At 41.5% G+C, this 23574-nt stretch overlaps 1 protein-coding gene across 1 annotated transcript in view; it reads left to right on the top strand.

The window, feature by feature from the left end:
- The window catches only part of DCAF8 (DDB1 and CUL4 associated factor 8), a 1751511-nt gene that overhangs the window by 663951 nt on the left and 1063986 nt on the right, over positions 1 to 23574 (top strand). The window contains exon 7 of the mRNA XM_044059248.1: positions 16256 to 16387. Within this exon, the coding sequence (XP_043915183.1) occupies positions 16256 to 16387 (132 nt within the window). The remainder of the gene's footprint in view (positions 1 to 16255; positions 16388 to 23574) is intronic.

Here is a 23574-nt window from a genome sequence, read left to right on the forward strand (position 1 = left end):
TAAAGATCAAACAGGACAAACCAAGGACGGTTCTTATTGCACTAGATTGGCCTCGCCAGCACTGCTATACCCCTCTTGCACAGCATGATACTGTTGGATCCATGGCACCTACCTCAGACACCTTCCCTGCTCTCCCAGCAGGCGGGGCAGATTCTGCACCCTCAGCTTCAAACCCTGAATCTTGCAGCCTGGCTAATTCCGTGAGCTCTCCAATAGCATCCCTCAGTAAGCCGGTGCTAGAGGTCATTCTGAAAGCAAAGAGACATAGTACAAGAAAATCCTATGTTGAAAAGTGGAAAAGATACTGTTCCTGGAGCCAGACCCAGGGTATTGGCACTACTGTGCTCAGTTTACCTCATATTTTTCAGTACTTAACAGAAATGGTCCACAAGGGCCTATCCTTCTCGTCAATTAAAATTCATGCCTCTGCAATTTCAGCGCATTATAATACTGAATAATACACTTCTCTCACCTCCTGTTAAAGCAATTCCTCAGAGGGGCTAAAAATTTAAGACCCCCCCCCCCCCAGGCGAGCCCCTACTCCAGCTTGGGAACTTAACTTTGTATTGGAAAAGCTCACTCTCCCTCCATTTGAACCAGCTGCAGCTGCAGAGTTGAAATTCCTTTCTTGGAAAACAGCCTTCCTTCTAGCCATCACTTCAGCAAGAAGAGTGTGTGAATTACAAAAGCAGTTCGCAAGTACCGGTCGGCCGACTCCTGAGATTTTCAAATTAAAATTTCAGATCCGAAGTCTTCATTAAAGCTAAGTACCCCATTGGGGAAACTTTTTTCTTGCTCCAGACCGATGTCAGAAAAAGTTAATTGTATTTCTTGTGGGAAGCAAGTACCTCATAAGGATTTTCATTCTTACTGTATTCCTTGCCTAGGCCCTGACCACGACGTTGCTAGTTGTCGGTTTTGTGCTAGATTTAACCAGCGCACTATTAAGCGTCTGTACAATTTTGCATTTCATTATTTTGGCAGAAGATTTAACGATATAATGCCGTCGGAGCAACCAACTACCAGAGTTTATAAAAAGTGCAAAGAAAAGGACAGGCACCCGAGGTCCAAAACAGATGACGAGGCTTCCGCTAGGCCTGTCGCTGGTTCGCCAGTTCTCAGTGAGGCACTTTTGCAGCCCCTGATGCCTGCTTTTTCAGAGCCACAGGCCACTTCCGACTCCCATGTGGAGCCGACTAGACCGCTGGAAACTCAAGGTATTGGACACTCGGAAACTATTCCCTCAGGTGGGTCCAGAGCCGCTGAGCAGGCATCGGCTTCTGAGGGTGTTTTCAGGGCTACACAGTTATATGTAAAACCAACTTCAGCGTCAAAGGCAAAGACTAAAGCATCTCTAAATAAGTTTATAGGTAGGTACTAGGCTATTGGCCCTAGGGCCTATATAAGCCTAGCCAAAAGTGTACCCTGGCTTTTGCCACCCAAGAAAATTATTTTCATGTGCCACTGTCGAGCAGAACCACAGAAGTGATCCCCGGGGTGAATTTCCTATTACCCATCCAATCATCAAGATTTTTCTTGAAGAGTGCTAATGAGGAGCTCTGTTTGACATAGGTAGTCTGTTCCAGAGTATGGGAAGTCTCTGGGACAGGAATCTATCCCTCCAGCATGTTTTGTTTATTGTGGTGACAAGGTTTAGGTCCCTAGAGTGTGTAGCTCGGAGGGATTGGGATTTCTTTAAGTGGAGCATGTCCAACAACTCTGGGTTTGACATAGCTTTGTATGTTAGGCAGAGATCGCCTCTGAGTAGGCGATATGTGATGGAGTAAAGCTGGAATTTTTTGAGACGGTTCATGAAGGCATCTGTTTGAGGCCAGTAATCCTCTTTGTGAGGTATTTTATGCCTTCCAGTTGTTGATGTCTTGTGAGGTACATACCAAAAGGGGCGTTGTACTCTATAATGGGTCTAATGAGTGATGAGTAGAGGGGAACAATGACTTCTTTTTTTCTGGATGAGAAACCTTTTGTGATGAGGTGTGCCACATAGAAAGATTTCCTGACCACTTTGATGATGTGATTATCAAAGGAGAGACTACTGTCCACCTGTGTCCCAAGGTCTCTTATCACACTTTCGATGTTAAGTAGACTACCACCTATGTGGTAGTTCATGGGTACGGAATTTTTACCAAAAGGGATGACAATGCACTTTTTGGCATTGAGCTTGAGACCATGTCTTTGACACCAGGCATCTGTCTCAGTGTGGCCCTTTTTGTAGGATGTCCACATCCTTAGGAGTATCAATTATGGCTCCTAGTTTGCAGTCATCTGCGATTTTAGTTAGCCAAAGATCTTCTGTGTTAGCCTGTACTTCAGAGACGTAGACACCAAACAGGAGAGGACCCAGGACTGAACCCTGTGGTACTCCACTTATCACTGGTCTGAAGTCTGATTTGGAGTCTGCTACTTCCACAGTGTGGGTTCTTTCAGTAAGCCAGTTGGCAACCCATCTTGTGACATAGGGATTTATAGCTAGTTTAGTGAGTTTATCTATAATTCCAGAGTGGGGGGTGGTGTTGATCGCCTTGGCGAGATCTAGATCGGCTGTGTGAACCACCTTACCCTCATCTATGGCTTTGGTGACTACTTCAAAGAAGTCTATCTGGTTTAGGAGACATGATCTGCCTTTTACAAACCCATACTGTGTGGGGTCCAGGGTTTGGAGACAAAGAAACAAGTACAGCATTCTCCTGGACAGGCCTCCATGCCTAAAAAAACAGATGCTTAAAATGGCCGAAGACCTAATTACTTTGATCAGGGGTTCCCATCCCCCTCCTGGTAAGAGGCTTAGGCAAGAGATAGAATATGCATCTTCAGATCAGGTTTCCATTTCCTCTGATTTCTGTTCTGAACAGAAATATTCTCTTCCTCCCTTTGAGGATTCTGATGCTGAAGAATCTATTCCTTCAGCCTCTCCTCCTGAGGATTATTCTTTTGGGGAAGCCCTGCATACTATGAGGGAGCATTTCCACTGGGAGAGCCAAGATTACTCAGAATCCAAGAAAAGGCTTAGAGACTTCCTTTTATTACCTCAGCACAGGCCCCCTTGCTGTTCCTCCTGTTTTAGGCATTGTAGATGATGTATTTTCAGAGTCCGGGCTACCTCCTGACTGTTTGCCACCAGCTCCTGTTAAACCAGACAAGATACTACAGGGTTCCTGATTAACATAAATTTCTTTATAAAAACCCTGCTGCAGGCCCAGAAACTATCTCGCAGGGTCCCAAAGGGGTCAAGGCGTCCACTGCAAAAAACCCTATACCCTCTAATAGGGATTCAAGGGCCCTGGACAGATGGGGGAAAAAGATTTATACTTCTGCAACCTTGGCTGTAAGAGCTTTAAATTGTCAATTTCATATGCTTAAATATCAGCAATATCTAATGTCACTGCTTAAACAGAAAATGTTGACAAATTCAGAATGTGCAGAAAACAAAGAAATGCAGGATTTATTGCATGCAGCTGAACAAGTAGGAAACCATACTTTGCAATGTGGTTTTGATTCTCTAGAGGCCTCTTACAAGGCCGCTGTTACAGGTTCTGTCATTAGGAGACATGCTTGGTTAAAAGAGCAGAATCTGCCCGATCATGTTAAAGCAAAATTATTAGATGCTCCATTAGCAACAGGATACCTTGTTTGGTGTTAAGGCAGAAGAGGTGTTGAAAATGCAGGACAAAGCTAAATCCTATACTAACAGTCAAGGATTTCTTACAGGTACAGCCTCCCAGATTTAGCAGGAACTGGCCTGCAAAGACAAAGAATTGGTCCTTTCCAGTGTTAGGCCACAAAGAGGCAAATACAGATGCCCCAGAGGCAGATCACAGCCTCAAGGCTCATACAGGCCTAAACAATGGGGTGCTTCAACCTCCAAAAGCGGAAAAGAAAAATCACAGCCATACAGGAAGCAGTCTCAATGACTTCCCCCTGCCAGCTCCAAGCACTTATCTTCTGGCAGCTCCTTTGGGGGGAAAACTAGCACTTTTTGCACAAAATTGGCACATGATCACCCAGGACAAATGGGTCTTAAATATCGTATCCCAGGGCTACAGGTTCCATTTTCACACCCTGTCAAGGCGAAACGGTTTGCCAGACCTGCCCCGCAATCAATGGGCAGAGGCACAAAAACAAGTTTCATCCCTCATGGACATGAGAGCCATTCAGCAAGTACCACAGCAAGAGTAGGGACTAGGATTTTACTCAAGGCTATTTTTGGTGCCCAGAAAGGACAAAACCTGGAGACCAATACTGGACCCGTCTATCTTGAACACATTCCTGGATATTCCAAAATTCAAAATGTTAACTCTGCAGCAGCTTCTGCCCATGCTGGGCAAGAAGGCTTTGCTTGTGGCTTAAGACCTAAAAGCGACATACCTGCATGTCCCAATCAATCATGCAGAAGATACCTCAGATTTATAGCTGGCTCAATGCATTGCCAATTCTCTGCACTGCCCTTTGGCTTATCTACTGTGCCCAGGGTCTTCACAAAATGCCTGGCACCAGTAATTGCTTTTTGCAGACAGAGGAATTCAAATATATCCTTACTTGGACGACTGCCTTATTCAAGCTGAGAACTAGGACACTCTACGTTTGTAAAAATATTGCTAACAGGCCTAGGGTACACAGTAAACGAAAAGAAATCAAAACTCTTACCCTCTCAAGAGATAATATTCCTGGGTGCAAGCTTAAATACAGCTGCCCATCTGGCTTATCTCACGCCAGACAAACACAGACAACTGACTACTTATTTCAAAATGTTGGCAACAAAGACCCCGTTATCTGCAAGAAAAATTCCGCAGGCTTTGGGCTTCATGGCATCCTGCATTCTGCTAATTCCATATGCAAGACTGCATATGAGGAAACTTCAGTGGTATCTAAAAAGTGTTTGGACTCAACATTGCCACAGCCTGGAAACAATAATTACCCTCATTCACTGCCTGCAACAGGAGTTTCGATGGTGGGCAAAAGCCTGTCATCACAACACGGGACAGCCATTCACCTTACCCACAGCCATGCAGACATTGACAACGGATGCATCAGATTTTGCCTGGGGGGGCCCATATGGCAGGAAGATGTATTCAGAGCACATGGTCCGCAATTCAAATGCATCTACATATCAATCAAAAAGTGATGCTAGCAGTTCAAAATGCCCTGACAGCCTTCAAGGATCTACTTCATCCAGGACAACTACTGATAAATGCAGACAATACCACAGTCATGTGGTACATAAGCAAGGGGGCACACATTCCTACCCCCTCTGCAGACTAGCCATGAACTTGTGGAACACAGCATTGACTTACCAAGTACATCTGCAGTCAAAAACTGCCCCATGGCTTTCCAAAGACACTAAAAAAAACTCATCCTCGCCAGAAATAAAGTTTGGACCAAATGGAGAAGCCACAGAAATAGCCCAGATTTTCTTAACTTCCGCCAGCTTAGAAATCAGGCTAAAAAATCTATAATCTCAGACAAGAAAAAGTACTACTGTGAACTTCAGCAAACTCATCTTAACTCCAGACAATTTTGGTCATCAGTGAATAGACTCCTCTCCCCAGGTACTGCCAAAACTCCCTCCCCACTAAATGCCAACCCAGACACCCCTTTCCTAACTGCAAATACTTTTAACTCTTTTTTTTTTTCCGAAACTATTCAATCCCTAGCTAGACAAATGAATACAAACAACTACTACCCCCCAAACAACCCAGCTAACTTCTTACAACTTCTCTCTAAAACCTATATCTACTTCTTACATCTATAGACTCATTCACAAACTGAAACCTTTTACACCTTCAGCTGATAAGCTCCCCTCACTTTTCCTCCAAAAAGCAGCCAAAGAAATTGCATACCCTATATCCATACTCATAAACAGAACTATCCAAGAGGGATCCATCCCAGATATCTGGAAAGTCTCTCATATTATTCCACTACATAAAGGAGGCAACTCTACTGACTACTCCAACTATAGACCAATTGCTCTCCTTTCACCCTTAGCAAAAATTATGGAGAAATGCATTCACCAGCAACTAGTACAATATCTGTCTCTACACAACATTATAGCACCCTGTCAGCATGGCTTTAGACCTCATCACAGCACCACCACTGCCCTTTCTTTTATAGATACTATCAACAAAAATTGCAACAATAATCTTCTCTCTTCTCTTTTCATTGATCTCTCAAAAGCATTCGACATGGTCAATCACTCTCTTAACTAACATTCTTGAATCTCTCTCACTTGATAACCTAGCTATTAAATGGTTTAGATCATATCTTAGCAACAGACAGCAAGCAGTCATATGGGAAAACCATATCTCTTCTCTTTTGCCAATTTCCATCGGAGTTCCTCAGGGCTCCATTCTTGGTCCTCTTCTCTTCTCCCTCTTCATCAATGATCTTCATTCTGCTATCCCACAAGCGACCTGCATTCAATATGCAGACGATTCGACCCTTATTTGTTCTGCTCCATCCACTACAGAACTGATCTCACTTACCCAAAACATATTTAATACTGTTGAAACATGGTTCTCTGAACAGTTCCTCCTACTTAATGCCAAAAAAACAAAACTTCTCCTTTTCACCCCCATCACTCGTACCCCCCCCCATTACATTTCTCCATCTCCTCAAACACTAACACTATCATCTCACCTGACTCAACAAAACTGCTAGGTATAACTATCGACAATAATCTCTCCTTCGATCAACACATTAATTACACCATCAAATTAGTTAACAGAAAAATAGGATCCCTATATCGGATTAAACCTTTTCTAACCCCAGCAACTAGAACCAAAATAGCCCAATCCCATCTCTTATCTACACTACTATATGCCTCCTCTATTTATACCAACCTTAAGAAAAGCAATCTAGCTAAATTAGCAATTTGCTACAACAATATTGCCCGCTTTGCCACTGGTAACCCCTTCAGAACCCACCATTGTCTTAACTTAAAACTTCTAGGCTGGCTTGAATTCCAAAACTACTTGCTTATCTCTCAACTCTCTACTGCCCATAGTATACTTTACCAACCTGACAACACCCCAATTCTCTCTCAACTGATAATCCCCTATAACAATCTCAACTCCCTACGCTCTTCTCATAAACTTATGGCCAAATCAATTAAGTCAAACAACTTTGCTGGTGACTGTCTTTTCACTAATACAGTAGGTAGAAACTGGAATCTTCTACCTAGTGACTACATCTTTGCCTCTTTTCAAACAGAAAATTAAACTGTACTTCCAAAACCACTGGCTCTGTTCCTGCAGTACACCTGACTAATTGATCTTATTTGTTACTCTTTTTACTCCTCTACTTCTTTCCTCTCTACTCCAACTCCTGTTCTGATTCTACCACTATTAGAACTATAAGTATTATACATTTTTCTGTAAAATTGTTGGAATTGAAGAACAGTACATTTCTTTTGTCAGAAAACTTGTTACATTACTGTTGAATATCTCTCTTGCAGTGTTATTAATCCTTAAGCTGTATTTTTTTAGCAATATATTTCTTATGTAATGTACTAGTAGAAAGTGGAGCTTTTCTCCTCGGGCCTCTGCTGAAAATGGACTTATCCAGCTAGACTAGCCCGGTCAACAAATGTAAAATAAATAAATAAATAAAATCTGCAAGCACAATTCCTGCCAGGAAGGACAAGTACTCTGGCAGACGAACTAAGCAGAAACCTAATGGATTGGTTACCTTTCTTTTCCTTGGAGTGGCGTTCCTACTGGGGCTGTCAGTTCTGAGGATGGTACGTCCGGACAGCACCTTTATGTCCTACGCTATATGCGGGGGGAGCATGCGTATGATGTATGGCATACCTTAAAGCAACTTAAACACTTCGGTGTAGTGGCCAGATGTGAGGCTCACCTTGGCAGGGGATCCCTATTGGTTATGAATAATGCAACATTGAAGGGGAGGACATCTACTAATATGGTAAAATCTTACACAACTGTACTTTACTGTTTATACTTTGGGCGAAATTTGAGGTAGTATTGATGGTTTGCATTCATATGCTGTCTTCTCTTGCTTCAAGATGAAGTAGGGGGAGATCTCAATCACTAAAAACCTGTAGGAGTTATTCTGTTTAGAAATTTACAAATAGGAACAGAGGTTATGAATTTAACTGACACTCCATGTGTACTAACTCCATTTGTGGCCTGTCTCATTCATTCCTACCACTGGTTTGGGATTATTAGAACATTATTTCACTGCTCTTAAGGAAATTACTATCTGATGTAAATTTTCATTCTATCCTCAACTGATGGGTTTGGATCCAGTCCTGGGATCTGACTCGGCCATTACTAAAACCTGTGGTAACCAAACATTCTCAAGCTTCTCCCTTACCTATAATGCACCCAACCCTAAGTTGCCTCTGGTCTCATCTCATAAGTAAGGGTGTTGCTTCCAGAAAAAGAGGTTATACCCCCTGTACTGTTCCCTCATTAGGTCAATAAGAGTACAGCACTCCCTTTGGTATGTTCCTTTCCAAACACCTACTGCAATTAGAGAGACCACATAGGTTCCTTACAAAGAAAATTCAGGGTTTTCAAGATCTGTCCTATGCGGACAGACTGAAATCTTTGTCATTTACTCTGTCATACAGACTGCTCAGAGATGACCTGTGACTTGCATTTAGAGCAATTTGTGACCCAGCTTTAATGGAAATGCTGCACATTTGTAAGTTCAACAAATGGGTCACTTGCTCAAAGGACCTTAACTTTGTTGTGACATCAACAGAACTTGCTGCAGAGTCAGATTTGTCACACAGAAGTTGCCCCACCTTTGGAACAAACTTCTTATTCATGTTAAAGCCCCTTGTTGGCCCAATTTAAGCATAATTTGGACGATTAGATAGGTAACTGGAAATTCACCCCAGGGGTTCCATCTGTGTCTCTCCTGAACAGGGGCGGTAGGTGCTGATTTTAGTGTATGCTTGAACCAGATACCCTTCGAAACATGGGTTGAACTTGGCTAGGCTTGTAAGGGCCCTAGGGCTGTTAGCCTAGTGAGCTCCTATGATCTTGTTTGCCGCTTTTTGCGAAAGACGTGGTTAGCCTAGCTCTCGAGCTTTTAAAGAAAACTGACAAGTTTTTCATTAAAATCTCCTAAAACTTGTTTTTATTATATTAGTGTCTTTCTTATCTTTACCCTAATACGAGTGCATAGTTCTCAGATTACCATAGTTAATTTCTCTTTTTCGTCTTCACTAAATATAATTATTCTGTCTTACCTTTCTACAGTTTAATTTTCCTGTTTTTGTATAAGATTTTATATGTGTATATGTGTGTATATATATATATATATATATATATATATATATATATATATATATATATATATAAAGGAAGCCTGTATTACTTAACCTTTGACTTTATTTGTTGTTTATACCGTAATGGTGGAGAAAGACCGTTCTGGATTTAAAAAATGTGTAAGCGTGAGCACTAGCTACCACTATCAGATGCCTACACATAGTGTTCATTGTCTAGTGCCAGCGCTTACAGGAGGATTGCTCTATATGCCATGGTTTTAACCCTAGCGCTACAGTCAAAAGAAAAATAAGCTAATATTGAAAGGTTTATTACCATCTTCTTTTGGAGAGGTGATATCTGGGGCTCAATCCCTCAAAGGTAAAACTATAATGAGAAGAAGCTTCCCTCTCCAAAACCTTTTTACTCCATCCATCTCTGCTTTGGAGCCATCTAAGAAATTACATAAATTGGATCCGAGAAGGTCCCAGAGTTCTTCACCCTCTGATCCAAGGAAGAAAAAAGCCACAGATCTGACTGTCTCGGATCCAATGAAAAACCAATAGGATCAGACTGCTTCAAGTTCTGTAATTCTCCCCAGGACTAAATACTTGCCTTACTTTGACCTTGTGCCTGCCAGTGTGCCTTCACCCTTTTTGGCACAGCACCGGTCCATGTTTCCTTCTCTTGTCTCAACTCATTTGTCCAGAAGTCTGACTTAGGATATGAGGATGTGGAATATCATCTCTGTGCAGATTCAGGTAGGTGTCTTGCTGGCTCCTCGCCCCCTTTGGTCAGACCTGTCCATCTACATCCCCACTGCAACCTCCTCCTCTGATCCCTCCCACGTTTGAGTCCCTGGATCCAAGCCTCCAGGTGCATCTGGCTCAAATCTGAAATTAGCTTTATCTTTGGATCTGAAGCTTACTCAGAGTGCTCATTTTTATATTTCTTCGGATCCAAATGCCTCTGAGACAAAGCTTCCCTGTCTGATCTGAAATGTTGGAGTTGACTCTGAGGTTGTTAGAGCCATCTGTGCTCCTCAGAACCACAGCACCAGCTTCCTCCTCTGGGAGATTGCCTTCAGAGCAGGGAAGGACAGCTGTCCAGAAGCTTGCCTTTTCGGCGCTGGAGTCTTCTCTCTCTTTTTTTCATGGGAGGATACAGGTGAAGGATCCCCAGAATCACCTCCAGAAGATACCTCATTTGGAGACATCCTTGAGATCCTAAAACAGAGAGGTGGTTGGAACCATAACAACCCTTCATCTGTGGAATCTGTATTCCTGGAGGCTTTTGGTACTGGCCCCTCTATCTCTTGGTTTACTCCACCCGCTAATGAACACATTGAGTTGGTGTCTTGGTGGGCATAGAAGGAACTTGACACAGTTGAGCCCATACCCAGAAGACCGGACAAGATTCTGGCACTTCAGAGAATGAGTTTTGGGCTAAAGTGGTTTCCATTGATGACATGGTCATGACGGCGGCCACCACAAAGGAATTTGCCGAGCAGAGTTCCACTGTTCATCCCCCTAACAGAGACTCTAGGATGATGGACAGGTTTGAGAAGCGTGTCTATGCTTCAGCCATCTTCCCCCTAAAGTCACTGAATTATTTAGCACATTTTACTAGGGTACAGAGGTATTTGATCAAGGAACTTTCAATTACCTTCTCAGGATCCATCTCTGCAGAGGTCCAGGCATCCATGACTTCTCAGTTGATTACCCTGTAATCTATTTCAAATTCATCCTTGAAGCTATTTTGCATGTAGCTGAAGGAACCTCAAAGGCAGTGGGTTCAGGCATTTCCATTAGGAGAGATGCCTGGATGTGCATATGTGCTTTTGTAGAGTCCAAGTCAACATTTATCAGTGCTTTCTTTGACAGCACTTCCTTGTTCAGCCCCACAGTGAAAGAAACTTTATCCAGCTGTGAGAACGATGGAAAGACCTTGTATGCAGTGGGCATATGTTTTCAACTCCCATCAGAGAACTTTTTCAAGGAATCAGTGAAGTGGTTGAAAAATGTGGTTCAGGAAATCCCAGGGTCCTTTCCAGGACACACATGGAGGAACTCCCCCCAGGAGCAGAGGAGTGAATGCCAATGGTCGACACCACCCCCTGCCGCAGAGGAGGTCTGCAAAACCAGATGTCCAGAGATTTTCTTGGACAGAGCCTATGAGTACTCCTGAAAGGAGGTCAGATTTCTCACCTCTGGTGGCTATCATGGGTTGATTATCCCTGCACTAGAGAGCCTGGCTGGACATAAAAGATACTTGGGTGCAGAAGATTAAATCCAGAGACTATATAATATCTCAAGAAATATCCACCATCTTCCACCCAGTCAGAGGGAAGAAGCAGCACGTGAAATACAAAGGCTGCTAGAAAAGCTATGCAAGAGGTTCCACCAGACCAGATAGAGTCCAAAACTTACTCTGGGTCCTTTTTAATGACAAAGAAAACAGGGGACTGGAAACCAACTTTGGACCTCAGCAACTTGGTCATTTCGGCATACTAAGTTTTGGATGGCCACAGTTCAGTCCATTCTCCCTTTTTTGGACAAAGGTGACTGGATGTGCTTGATAGACCTTCAGGATGCGTACCATCACATAAAGATGAACAAATGACCCAGAAGGTACTTGCACTTCTGGCTGGAAGCCAGCCACTACCATTTCAGATTTCTGCCCTTTGGTCTAGCCACAGCCCCCCAGGGTGTTCACCAAATGCGTGACAGTAGTAGCAGCTCACCTGAGGCTGCAGGGATTCTGGGTGTTTCCATATTTAGACAACTGGCTCTTTACCGGCCCAACCAGGCATCAGTTGATAAGGGCAAGAAATCCAGACTTATTCTTATCTGGGAATAAACATAAACAAAGAGTCTCAACTGGAACTAACTCAAAATTTGGAATTCATAAAAAGCAGTTTTCAACACAGTCAGTGATGGCTTCACTGCCTCCATCAAGAGTGCAAACTGTATGATCACAGGTCAGAAAAATAATTTGTAGTACCAAGATTTCAGCCTGCTTTGTCCTTCAAGCTCTAGGATCAGTGTCAATGGCAATAACATTAGTACCTTCAGCCAGATTTTATATGAAGATTCTCCAATGGATGTTTGGAACTCAGTAGTCGATACTTTACCAATCCATGTCAGCCCACATTCAGATCACTCAGACATGCATGAGAGATCCCAGGTGGTGGATTCAATCAGATCAGGTTTTACAAGGTCATCCTTTCACACCCCCCCCCCCCAGCTCAAGACTATAGTGACCATGGACGCTTCTCAGTGGGGGTAGGGAGGCATTTTCTGAGGAAAACAGATCAAGTACTTGGTCCCCCAAAGAGGCCAACTTTGCATATCAGTGTCCTGGAGATGAGAACCATGCTTTTAGAGTTGCAGACCTTCCAAGATGCTCTTCCTTCGAGGACGATTGGGGTCTGTATTACCAGATCGAAAACCCATTTCCGCGAACACCTCAAGAACGGCACGTATAGCGCAAACCACAAATATGCCAAACCCCGCAAACCACAAATATGCCAAACCCCCTAAACCGCGTAAGTTCAAATGTCGAATCGTCATACTCTGCCAACACCACTGCTAGCTACATACCCAAACATAATAAGTAAAACACATGCATACACTAACCAAACCCTACTTTTAATCCTACACTAAACCTTACATACATTACTGTCTATGCACTTACTTTAACCCGCACCCTAACCCTAAGGTCCGTAACTGTTGCACACGTACCTTACGGAGCTATATTTCAGACTGGCCAACCATGACACTTTGACATTTCGTCTTTCATGGTTTTGAACATTCAGCGTTACCGTAGTTCGCACTGTACGTGTCGGTCTTGTGGTGTTCGCTAAAACAGGTTTTCAATCTGGTAATATAGACTCGACGGTTGCAATTCAGACAAACAGTATGTCAGTAGTTTGGTAAACAGAGGGGACCACATCTTACCCCTTGTGTTGAGAAGCGCTCAGTGTGGCAATGGGCGATCTCATCCAAGCACTTTCTCATAGTGACACAGATTCTGGAGAAGTCCATTGTGATAGCAGACAAATTGCGCAAGTACATTCTTCTACATTATGAGTGGTATCTCAACAAGAATGTCACAGTAATGATTTTTCATTAATGGGACCAGTGTTGCTGTGATCTTTTTTTTCTCCCCTAAACAAGTGCAGCAGCTACTTTCCCCTGTGGGGGGATTAGGGCAATCTCAAAGGGATGCTCTACTTCATGATTGGCCTGCCGGTCTACTTTATGCCTACCCACCAATATCATTAATTCCAAAATTTCTGCAGAAAGCTGCCAGGTTGAAGAATAAATTCATCCTCATTATACCATACTGGCCTCAACAGATTTAGTTTCCCTTCCTTTGATCTCACTCACTTCACCAGCCCTGGGTTCTGGATCCAACTCCAGACCTCCTGTCTCACCTGGCAGAAATGATCCATCCTGGACAAATCAGACCGCAGGCTCATGGCCTGGTTTCTACAATTCCATTAATAGCCAGACAGCTGATGCTGTCTTCTCCTGTCTGACACATTTATCGTCCCATAAACCTTCAACAGGAAAATCTCTGTTCAAGTAAATGTAAAAGATTTTACTGGACACAAAATCATGTTGAACCTTTTTCAGCTCCGATACATAACTTTCTTGAGTTTTTAGCCCTACTTTTTAAAGAAGGGACTAGTTCTTTAACTACTGAAGTTCAGTTAGCAGTGATATTTCACACTGGTTATGAAGGGTCTTCAGCAACCACATACAAGTTGCTCAGAGTTTCTTGCAAGGCACTCTCATTTTGAGACCTCCGTTTAAGGAACCTACTCCACCATGGGATCTTAATCTGGTACTGCAGGGGCTAATACATTCCCCCTTTGAACCAGCATCCAAATGTGACCTTAAATATCTTACTTAGTAAACTGTTTTTTCTAGTAGCCATTACCTCTGCTAGATGAATTTCAGAGAGTCAGGCCTTGTCTTTAAAACATCCATACTCTGTCTTTCACAAGGATAGAGTGGCACTACAAAGAAATGCCTCCTTCCTTTCCAAGGTGTTGTCAGAATCTGTCTGTCATCCCATTAATTTGCCAGTATTCTTTCCTAATTTTGCAAACAAGGGGGCAAGTACATGTTACCTGTATTGGATGTTCACAGACAGTTATGTTTTTACTTGCATAGAACAAAAAACATCAGAAAAATAGACCAGCTGTTTGTTACCTTTGCAGAATTTAAATTGGGTAAACCAGTTGCAAAAGTAATGCTTGGGCTCTGTGAGTCTGCCACTAGACTGTGATCTGAAGGTATGTAAACAGCCAGAGGAGTCAAATTATTTTGGATTACAAAAATCTTGTTGGTGACTCCCTACTGACCAAGACAGCATTGGTTCTCCTTACTACTACAGCTGTCCAAGGGCAATCACTACAAGTTTTACCCCTCAGAGTGGACCTTCTCACACAGCACAAGGGATCCCAAGTACACCCACAGTGGCAGTTGCTGCACCTCACCCTGTCTCTGATAGGATTCTGATCCCCTTCAGACACCTTTACAATGAGGTCGTGTTCACTGTCCTGCAGGAGGCCATGAAACCAAATATGAGAAAATCTTACTTAAGTGGAAGAGACTTTCTATATGGTGTCTCAAAAGACAGTTAGACTTGCTTGCAAGTGAGACCCCTCTAGTTCTCTTACCTGTGTGAGGTACTGCAGACAGGATTGGTCTATTCCTCCATTAAAGCCCACTTGTCTGCCATTTCAGCATGCCTTCCTCTGGATCCCCCCCTACTTCCAGACTGCAAGCTAAGTTATTCCTTAAAGGGGTCCTTTACCTGAGACCCCCACCAAGAAGCCATCTCCACCCCCATGGACCTCAAATATGCTTTGGAAAAGTTCACACTTCCTCCATTTGAGCCAGCAGACAAAACTTCCCTAAAACACTGTACATGGAAAACTGTACTACTCGTGGCCTTGACCTCTGCCAGAAAAGTGTCAGAGCTACAAGCCTTCATGGCTGTTCCACCTTTCCTGATATTCCACACTGGCGGGGTTACTCTTAGAACTAACCCTACCTTCATGCCCAAGGTGGTGAATGATCTTTCCCTAAATCAAGCCATCCACCTACCAACCTTCTTCCCTAACCCACAGGGGGACAGTGAGTGAGTACTCCATTCCCTGGATGTGCACAGACAACTCCGAATTTATCTGCACAAAACCAAATCCGTCAGACAGCCTGATCAGCTCTGTCTCCTTCCACTCCAGGGCCCTAGGGAAGGCAGTAACCAAACAAACTATTTCAGCCTGGATTTCCAAAGCTATCACCTTGTACTACAAATACCATGGGAAATCCCTGCAAGGTACTGTTAAAGTACATTCCACCAGGGCAGTGCTCTCCTCAGAAGCCTTCTTAAGGGGTCTGGATACCTCTACTGTTCTTAAAGCAGCCACTTAGTCATCGGTGCACACGTTCACCAAACATTACAAGTTAGACCAGATTTCCAGAGCCAGGGCTATCCTTCATGGACTCCTGGAGACTGCCTGTAGACCACCACCCACTTCCTCACAGTGAGCTTTGGCACTCAACCATATGTGATGAATACTGCAACATGGGAATAGAAGGACATAGAAAAGTTGTGTAAAATCTTACCATAACCATAGATGTCCTTCTCTTCCATATTGCAGTATTCCTTCCCACCATCCTTCCCCTGCTGTTATGCTGCGTTGCCCTTTCTGGATGGCACAGGACTGGCATTTCCCTTGCTAGGACTGGTTCCGACTGGGGCTTACAGTTCTGAGGGCTGGTGTGTGCAAATGTCACTTTTATGGGCCACGTTCCACTAGCCATGTCAGACGTTCCATGCACCGTACAGTGACTGAAAACTTTTGTATACTGGCCAGATGTTTAGGTAGCAAGAGGAGTAAACCCATATGTGATGAATACTGCAAAATGGAAGAGAAGGACATCTATGATTACGGTAAGATTTTAAACAACCTTTCTTTATAACAGGGTACCTCAACTTATTAAGTATTTTTAATCCTACAGAAGACCCAGCTGTGATTTATCTGTCTAAAACTGCTTCTGTTAGACAGTTTACTGATGTTAACCCCATTTTCTCTGATAAAGATGGAAAAAGCATTTGTAAGTTGAGGAAGAAAATATATTCTCCATCAGGATTTTGGAATCTTGTGCTCACATGCTGAAGATTTTACTTTTATCTTTTGAGAACATGCAGATGTCAGTGATTAACCTCAATTCTGAAAAAGCATTATTTAAATGCTTCTGTAACATGTGCTTTCATACCTCTCAACATCTTAGAGCTAGAAATCTGGGCATAGCCATTAATAAGGGGGAGGGTGAACCAAGGCCCCAAAACAGGAACATATTTTAAATACTGCTCTTACAAAATTAGAAAGTTGATAGAATGACAGTTTTTGTATTAGTATGGATTTTATAAAGGATATGAAGTCTGAAACTCAAATGTCTGATTATTTTCAACTCTGTGATTTGCAAATGATTTGCCAGGAAACCACAACTTTATGAAAAACAGACCAAAATAGGAGGCAAAAATCTGGACAGCTGAGAGGTGTGTGTGCTTCTCATGTTACTAAGCACGTTTTAAAGTATGCTTTTCCTCCAGAGCTGCTGCTTGTGGGTCATTATTGAGGAAATTCGTTTTGCTTCATTCTCATAGCTTTTATGAAGATGTTAAGCATGAAATGTTAAATCGTCCTTTAAGAAGAGAGATTTTGTTTGGCTGCTCTGCAAGTGAGATGCTAAAGATGTATGATGAAATGGAAAAGCTGATTCAAGAAGTAACTTAAGATTTTTTCAACCCTGCTTTTCCAAAGCAAATATGAATTTTCCTCCTCTTCAGCTTCCTGTAAACAGCTAGGAACCATCAGACAAGATTTAAAAAAACAATGGCAATGAGGATCTAAAAGGAAAACAGCCTAAAAAGATCAAGGACAGTCCTGTCCACATGACTATTCAGGTTCTTCCCCATTCCCACTCTGGCAACATCTCAATCTGTTTGAGGCTTCATCTCCCTTTGTTGCATCAGTTTCAGGCAGATGGGTTTTTGTACGTAATCTAGCAAGGGATACACTTTGGCACTGGGAATCTCTCCATTGGGATTTGGCCTTAGCCAGTGAATCAAATCTCTGTCTTTATTCCCAGTGTACATGAGTTGGTGGCACATGGAGTTAAAGAACCTGTGCCTCTTTGCCACACTAGCAAAGGCTTTTATTCATACATTTTTCTAGTATGAAAAAAGGAAAAGATCCTGGTGGCCTTTTCTGGATCTTTCCTTTCTAAATCTTTTTGTCAAGATTCTGAAGTTCATTATGCTATCCCTTCATTGTCTTGTAACTCTTATTTCTTCTCTAGCATTCATTGTGAAGCTAGATGCCTTTTGTCACATTCCCAGTGCCAAACTGTTTAGGTGTGTCTTAAGATTTGTTGTGTTTTGCTCACATTATTAGTTCTTACTCTTATTCTTTGCACTTTCCACTGCATCAAAGTTATTTGCAAAGTGCCTAGTGTCAGTCATTGCATTGTTTGGTGCATACGTCACTGGATTCACATCTTTCCATACTTGGTCATTTCCTAATCTTTACATAATGTTTTGTGATTTGTCAAGAATCTTCAGCAAATTCCTAGAATGCTGGTTAGATTCTACCCTGAGAAGAGTCTTTCTTCCTCTAAAAGTAGAGATGTTTCAGAAGTTCTACCCGAGTTTCCGCAGTCAGAAGCCTGTTATCTGCAAAATAATTTCTCAGGATTTTGAGATGCATTTCATCAGCAATTCTCATTTTTTCCCTGGCCAGACTCCACAAGAGGAAAATATAATGGTACCTCATATCAGTCTGGATTCAGCAGTAGGCAATTCCATGGTAAGTAGATGAGATCTCTTGCAGTCTAGGTATCCCATACTGCCTTCTAACTACCCTACAGTCTGTCAGTATATGCCAGACCTGGCATGGGGACTTGTTTCAGAAGGGTTGAAAGTGCAAGCACTGTGCAATCCTCAAGACGGGCAGAAGCACAGAAATATGTGATGGGGTTGGCGCTGATCAGTGCATTGAAAGTGTTAAGTCATCTCAGGTCTCCAGGATTTGTGCAAGTTTACAAAATATGGCACCTAAGCAAGGGGGAGCCAGGTCTTACTCTTTGCAGACTTGCTGTGTTAGGGATTATTCGATCTTACTGTCTTTGCAGACTTGATATGTTAGGGGTTGCCTGATCTTACTATCTTTGCAGACTTGCCAAGTTAGGAGTTACCTGATCTTACTGTCTTTGCACGCTTGCTACAATTGCCTGAGAGATCGAACTTGGCTCATTTTTACTCTTCATGCTTTGTAGACTCTGTCAGAGCAAATCATGACTGCTGACAAGCTCAGCAGGACCAGGACAGACCCCTACAAATGGAAACTTCATCCTGTAGTCTTCCAAGAATCGATCCAACTGTAAGAAACACTTCAAGTTGATGTGTTTGCCTCCTTTCAAAACAACTTAAGAAATTCTGCTCCATAATTCCTTGATACATCTGGAATGCAGATGATTTCTCACATTTGTGGATGGAAATGTTCCTGTATGTCTTTCTACCTTTTCCACTAATATCCATAGGTTCATAGGTAGGTACTAGGCTATTGGCCCTAGGGCCTATATAAGCCTAGCCAAAAAAGGTACCCTGGCTTCTGCCACCCAAGAAAATTGTTTTTTTGAAAAGGAAGGGCTATGTACTCCCTTTTGGCCCAGGCAGCAGTAATTCTCCATTCTTTTCAATCTATTTCTATCGTATTCCTCTGTGAATGTGCATTTATCAACCATTTCTGCTTGTCTGCCATTTGATCCCCCCTTTGGACCGTACTCACGTTACACAGTTCTTGAAACCGATAACACATATCTGTCTACATAGAAAACAGGTGGCTCCTCCTTCGGATCTAACTTTTTTTTAACTCCTTTACTAGATTATCACTTAAGGTATAAGCAAACCTCCATTAACAGTAAAGAAAACAGCATATTAACATTGTTTCCATTTATATTCATTATACATTGCGTATCTTTCCCTTTTTTGTAATTATCAGTCCAGCATTACATGAATTGCTGAAGTCCTTCCCTTGAACCTCATTTCCCCTTTGAACATAATTCTGTGTATTGGTCCCACAATTTCATCTATGTAATTTGTTCCTTCCCTTGTTTAAGTATCCTCCTCCCAGTTCTTTTATCCGTTTTGTAATATTCAGTACTTAAAATACAGTATGTAATTTGTTCCTTCCCTTGTTTAAGTATCCTCCTCCCAGTTCTTTTATGCGTTTTGTAATATTCAATACTTAAAATACAGTATGTAATTTGTTCCTTCCCTTGTTTAAGTATCCTCCTCCCAGTTCTTTTATCCGTTTTATAATATTTAATACTTAAAATACAGTTGATTTACACTTTCATTTCCATTTTCTATTAATTGCTTTTTTTTGACAGGCAACAGAATTAATAATCTCTGACAGTGCATCCTGTAGGGAATCCTTAAAGTCCATCAACTCACCACGATCCCAGAAAATATGTTCCCAATTACCTGTTTCTTCCCCATCACTCCTCCAGCATTTGCATTCTACCCGAAGAAAAAATGATTTGGAGGCTAGTTTGGGGTATAGAAATACACTTCCGTGCAAAGATCCTAAATCTAGATTTTGTTGCATATTTGGGAGCCTTACACATGTCCTCTCATTGTTTATGAATTGCTTATCCAGTCTCTCTTCCAAATCCTTTCTAATGGCCTTTTATTGATTCCTGTAGTCATGGTGTTTTTATATGCTGTACTAATTGCCCCCTTTTAACAGCTGACTCTGTTCTAGATTTTACTAAAAACTTTTCCTCTCTCATTATTGGCTTCCCAGTACCTTGTTCCTGTACAGTTTTTCTTCAGTACATTCCAGCCCTCTCCTGCAATTATCTGTATCCCTAATTGCAGTCGTCCCCATTAGCAGAATCTCCTTTCTCCATTCCAGTGTTGTCTTGGTTCTTAGAATACTTTCTGCTACTTTATGAATATAATACTCTGTATGGATGTTGTTCTCCTCAGGTATCTGTATCCAAAGTCCCAGTCTCTGTTCCTGAAGCTTCCCTCCTGTTTCATCATTATTCCTTTCCACTTTAAATTCTAGCGTTATGCTTGTTACATACCGGTGCGTTATTTGTGTAGCTCTGAAATACCCGTTCAAATCAGGTATTCCTAAGCCACCATGTCTTGCCCTCTTCCATTCCCAGATAAAATCCTTCAGCTCTATAATTGCTATCCACAGGTTTCTACTCTCGTTGAAAAAAATGTCCTTGACCTGTATGTGAAACAAAAGGGGCTAATAACATTTTCACCGCTTGTCTTGCTATCCATAAAACAGAGCCTCTGATTTGTCAGTTGTATTATCTTTTGTTTAGTATCTTCCCACGTATCATTTGCTGCCATAACAGAATCCTTTTTAACCCATACTCTTAACTGCTGCATGTTATGTCTCATAAATTGAACATATTCATGTGTGGGAACATAGTTTGCAACTATAACTTTTGTTTCATCTTCCTTAATTTTGTATCCCAAAAAGACTTGAGAACGATCTCAGAATTGTTCCACAACACTCAAATGTCATTTTCTAGTTTTGTCCAGTGTAAAATATCTGCAAGTGAAGCCAAGTTCTCTTGATTGCTGTAGTAATTATATCCTTGAATTTTAGTCCCTTATTTTCTTTCCAGTGGTTCACAATATACACAAATAAAGGGGAAAGAGGGCACCTCTGCCTGGTTCCTCTGCTCAAAACAGAACTTAACAGAGAGGAATCCCTCCCACTTTAATTTTCACCTCCAGTCCCTCATGTAACCTCTCACTGCAAATGCTTCCATTGCCCCACTCATGCAATCCCACCTTACTTTGCTGAATACTTTCTCTTCATCAAGACCCACCAACATCAGTGGTACTTTTCTTACATTTTGCTTCCCTCTGGGTCACTATTGATTTGTTAATGTTGTCAAATGTTTTCTTTCCCTCCACAAGACCACTTTGATCCATATCTAGCAATTTTGGCATCACCTTTGCCATTCTTTTAGGCATTATAGACAAACACTTTATAATCATGGCTTAGTATTGAAATGGGCCTGTATGAAGCTGGATTTGATAGGTCTTTATCATCTTTAGGTATAACAGCCACCACTGCTTTCTCACAGGATATTAGTGCTTCCCTTCCTTTATACTTAAAATCTTCCAGATCTTTCTTTCTTTACTGCTAGCTTACAGGCTTCCACAGGAATACCATCTGTTCCTGAATACTTTGCTGTAGATTGGTTATATCTTCATTTTTATCTCGTCTCCATCTCTCATGTTGGCATTTGCGCCTCATCTACCTCTAAGCATGGCATATTTAATTATTCTGTAAAGATTTTTATTTGTACTTTCTGGATTTCCATATTTCTGTGCTTTATACAGATTTTCATAAAAATTTCTGAGATATTTCTAATACCTGTAGGATCTCTGGTTATTTTCCTTGTTATAGGCTCCCCAAGCTTGTCAACAACCCTTTCTACTTTCTGTTGCCTGAGCCATTGTGCTAAATGTTTTTGTGTTATGGAGTTGTCCAAAAACATTTGCTCAACAACAGTCTTTCTGAACTGCTGCATATTACTGAGGAAGTCTCCTATTTTCTATGTAGTACTCTGCAGTTGTACCTCCTCTTGTTCTGTGAGATTCCCTCTGTTGTGCAATATTTAACCTTTCCAACAAAAATAAAATGAAATGTCCAGGTACCACAGTCGTAAACCAAATAATCCACTTTAATACGATTAAATCACAGGAGCAACCACCATTAGCACTTTCGTCTTAGCCACAAGACTTCCTCAGATACTCCTTCCATGTGTTACAGATCTTTTATGTAAAACATAATTGAACATTAATTAACAATTTAAAGGTACAATACCAAATAACACTTCATATTCATCCTAAAAACTATCAAATTAAAACCATTGTATACATATATCATACTTTTTTAAATGAGATAAATAGTAACACCAGAATTAGAAATATAAAACCTTTTCCTAAGAAAATGTTAAAATAATAACATGTCTGGGATTTGACCAATGTTACTTATAATCCTTAACCATGATGGCTATTAAAATTATCCATCTATATGCCCTACCTAAAAATTCACACTAAAGATGCCTTCTGTAGTAAAACCGGTTTGACAGAAATGTATTAATTTAATCCAGGGGGTATGTTAGATTTTAACCTAAGTTGCCATTTTAATTCTTTATTAAGCAACATATTCTTTAAATCACCACCCCCTCTATTATTTTTAACTATGACTATAATCCCAAATTTATATCCGCTAAAGGACCTACAATAAATGGAATGTTTATATAAAACACTAGTCTCCTCCTTAGTTTTGACATCATAACAGTGTTCATACATCCTGTCTTTGAATGCCCTCTCTGTTTTACCCATATAATATGCGGGGCATCCATTACACATAGCCAAATACACTAGCATCTTTGTGTTACAATTGTCTTTGCAGAATTTGACCAAACTGCCAAGCCCATTTTCCAACTGTACATTATTCTTCCTCAGAATGTTGGAACTTTGTTTACAACTACCACAAGGAACTGTAGCATTTCCATCATAATTCTTTTGAGGTATAGGTACCTCAAATATTCTTTTAAAGTTGATACCTGTCCTGAAAGAAAAAGAAGGTACTTGACCAATCATTTCAAACAGTTCCTTGTTGGCCTTCAACATACTCCAATTGTCCCTTAGTATTTGCATAAAAGGTTCAGAAAAAACATTATATTCTATGACACATGCCCTTTGATATTTGCTTACAGTTGCTGTCTTTGGGTTATAAATATACTGTCTAATGTTAAGTTGTCTATCTCGCCTTCATTCTTGCTGGATGGGTTCGGAGCCGGCCTCGGCTCCGACTCGGCCACTCTAAAAGCTCGAGAGTTGGTTCCACCGGCTCGAGGCTCCCCTTATATCCCACAATGCTAGGCGAGAGTTACCTCAGATCTCGTTTGCCGCTACAGCTTCGAGGTTGGTTGCTTCTACCGGTTCCTGGTGAGTGTTAGCTTTTTATTCAAAAAGTTACTCTTTTTTTCCCCTTTTAACTTTAATTCTTCCTAAATTAGTGTAGGATATAGATCTTTATCCCCGACCCTATTTTTTCCCCGTTTTCTTGTTAAAAGAACCGTTGGTTCTTCCCTTGGGCCTTTGGCCTTCCCTTCCCTAGGGTGTGTTTGTGTAGTTTACTTTAACTTTTTTGTGCTTAATTATTAGTATTTTACTAAATTTGTAA

The sequence above is a fragment of the Protopterus annectens genome, chromosome 17.part0 (assembly GCF_019279795.1).
Source record: "Protopterus annectens isolate FY-2018-M chromosome 17.part0, PAN1.0, whole genome shotgun sequence".
In the NCBI taxonomy this organism is placed as follows: Eukaryota; Metazoa; Chordata; order Ceratodontiformes; family Protopteridae; genus Protopterus; species Protopterus annectens.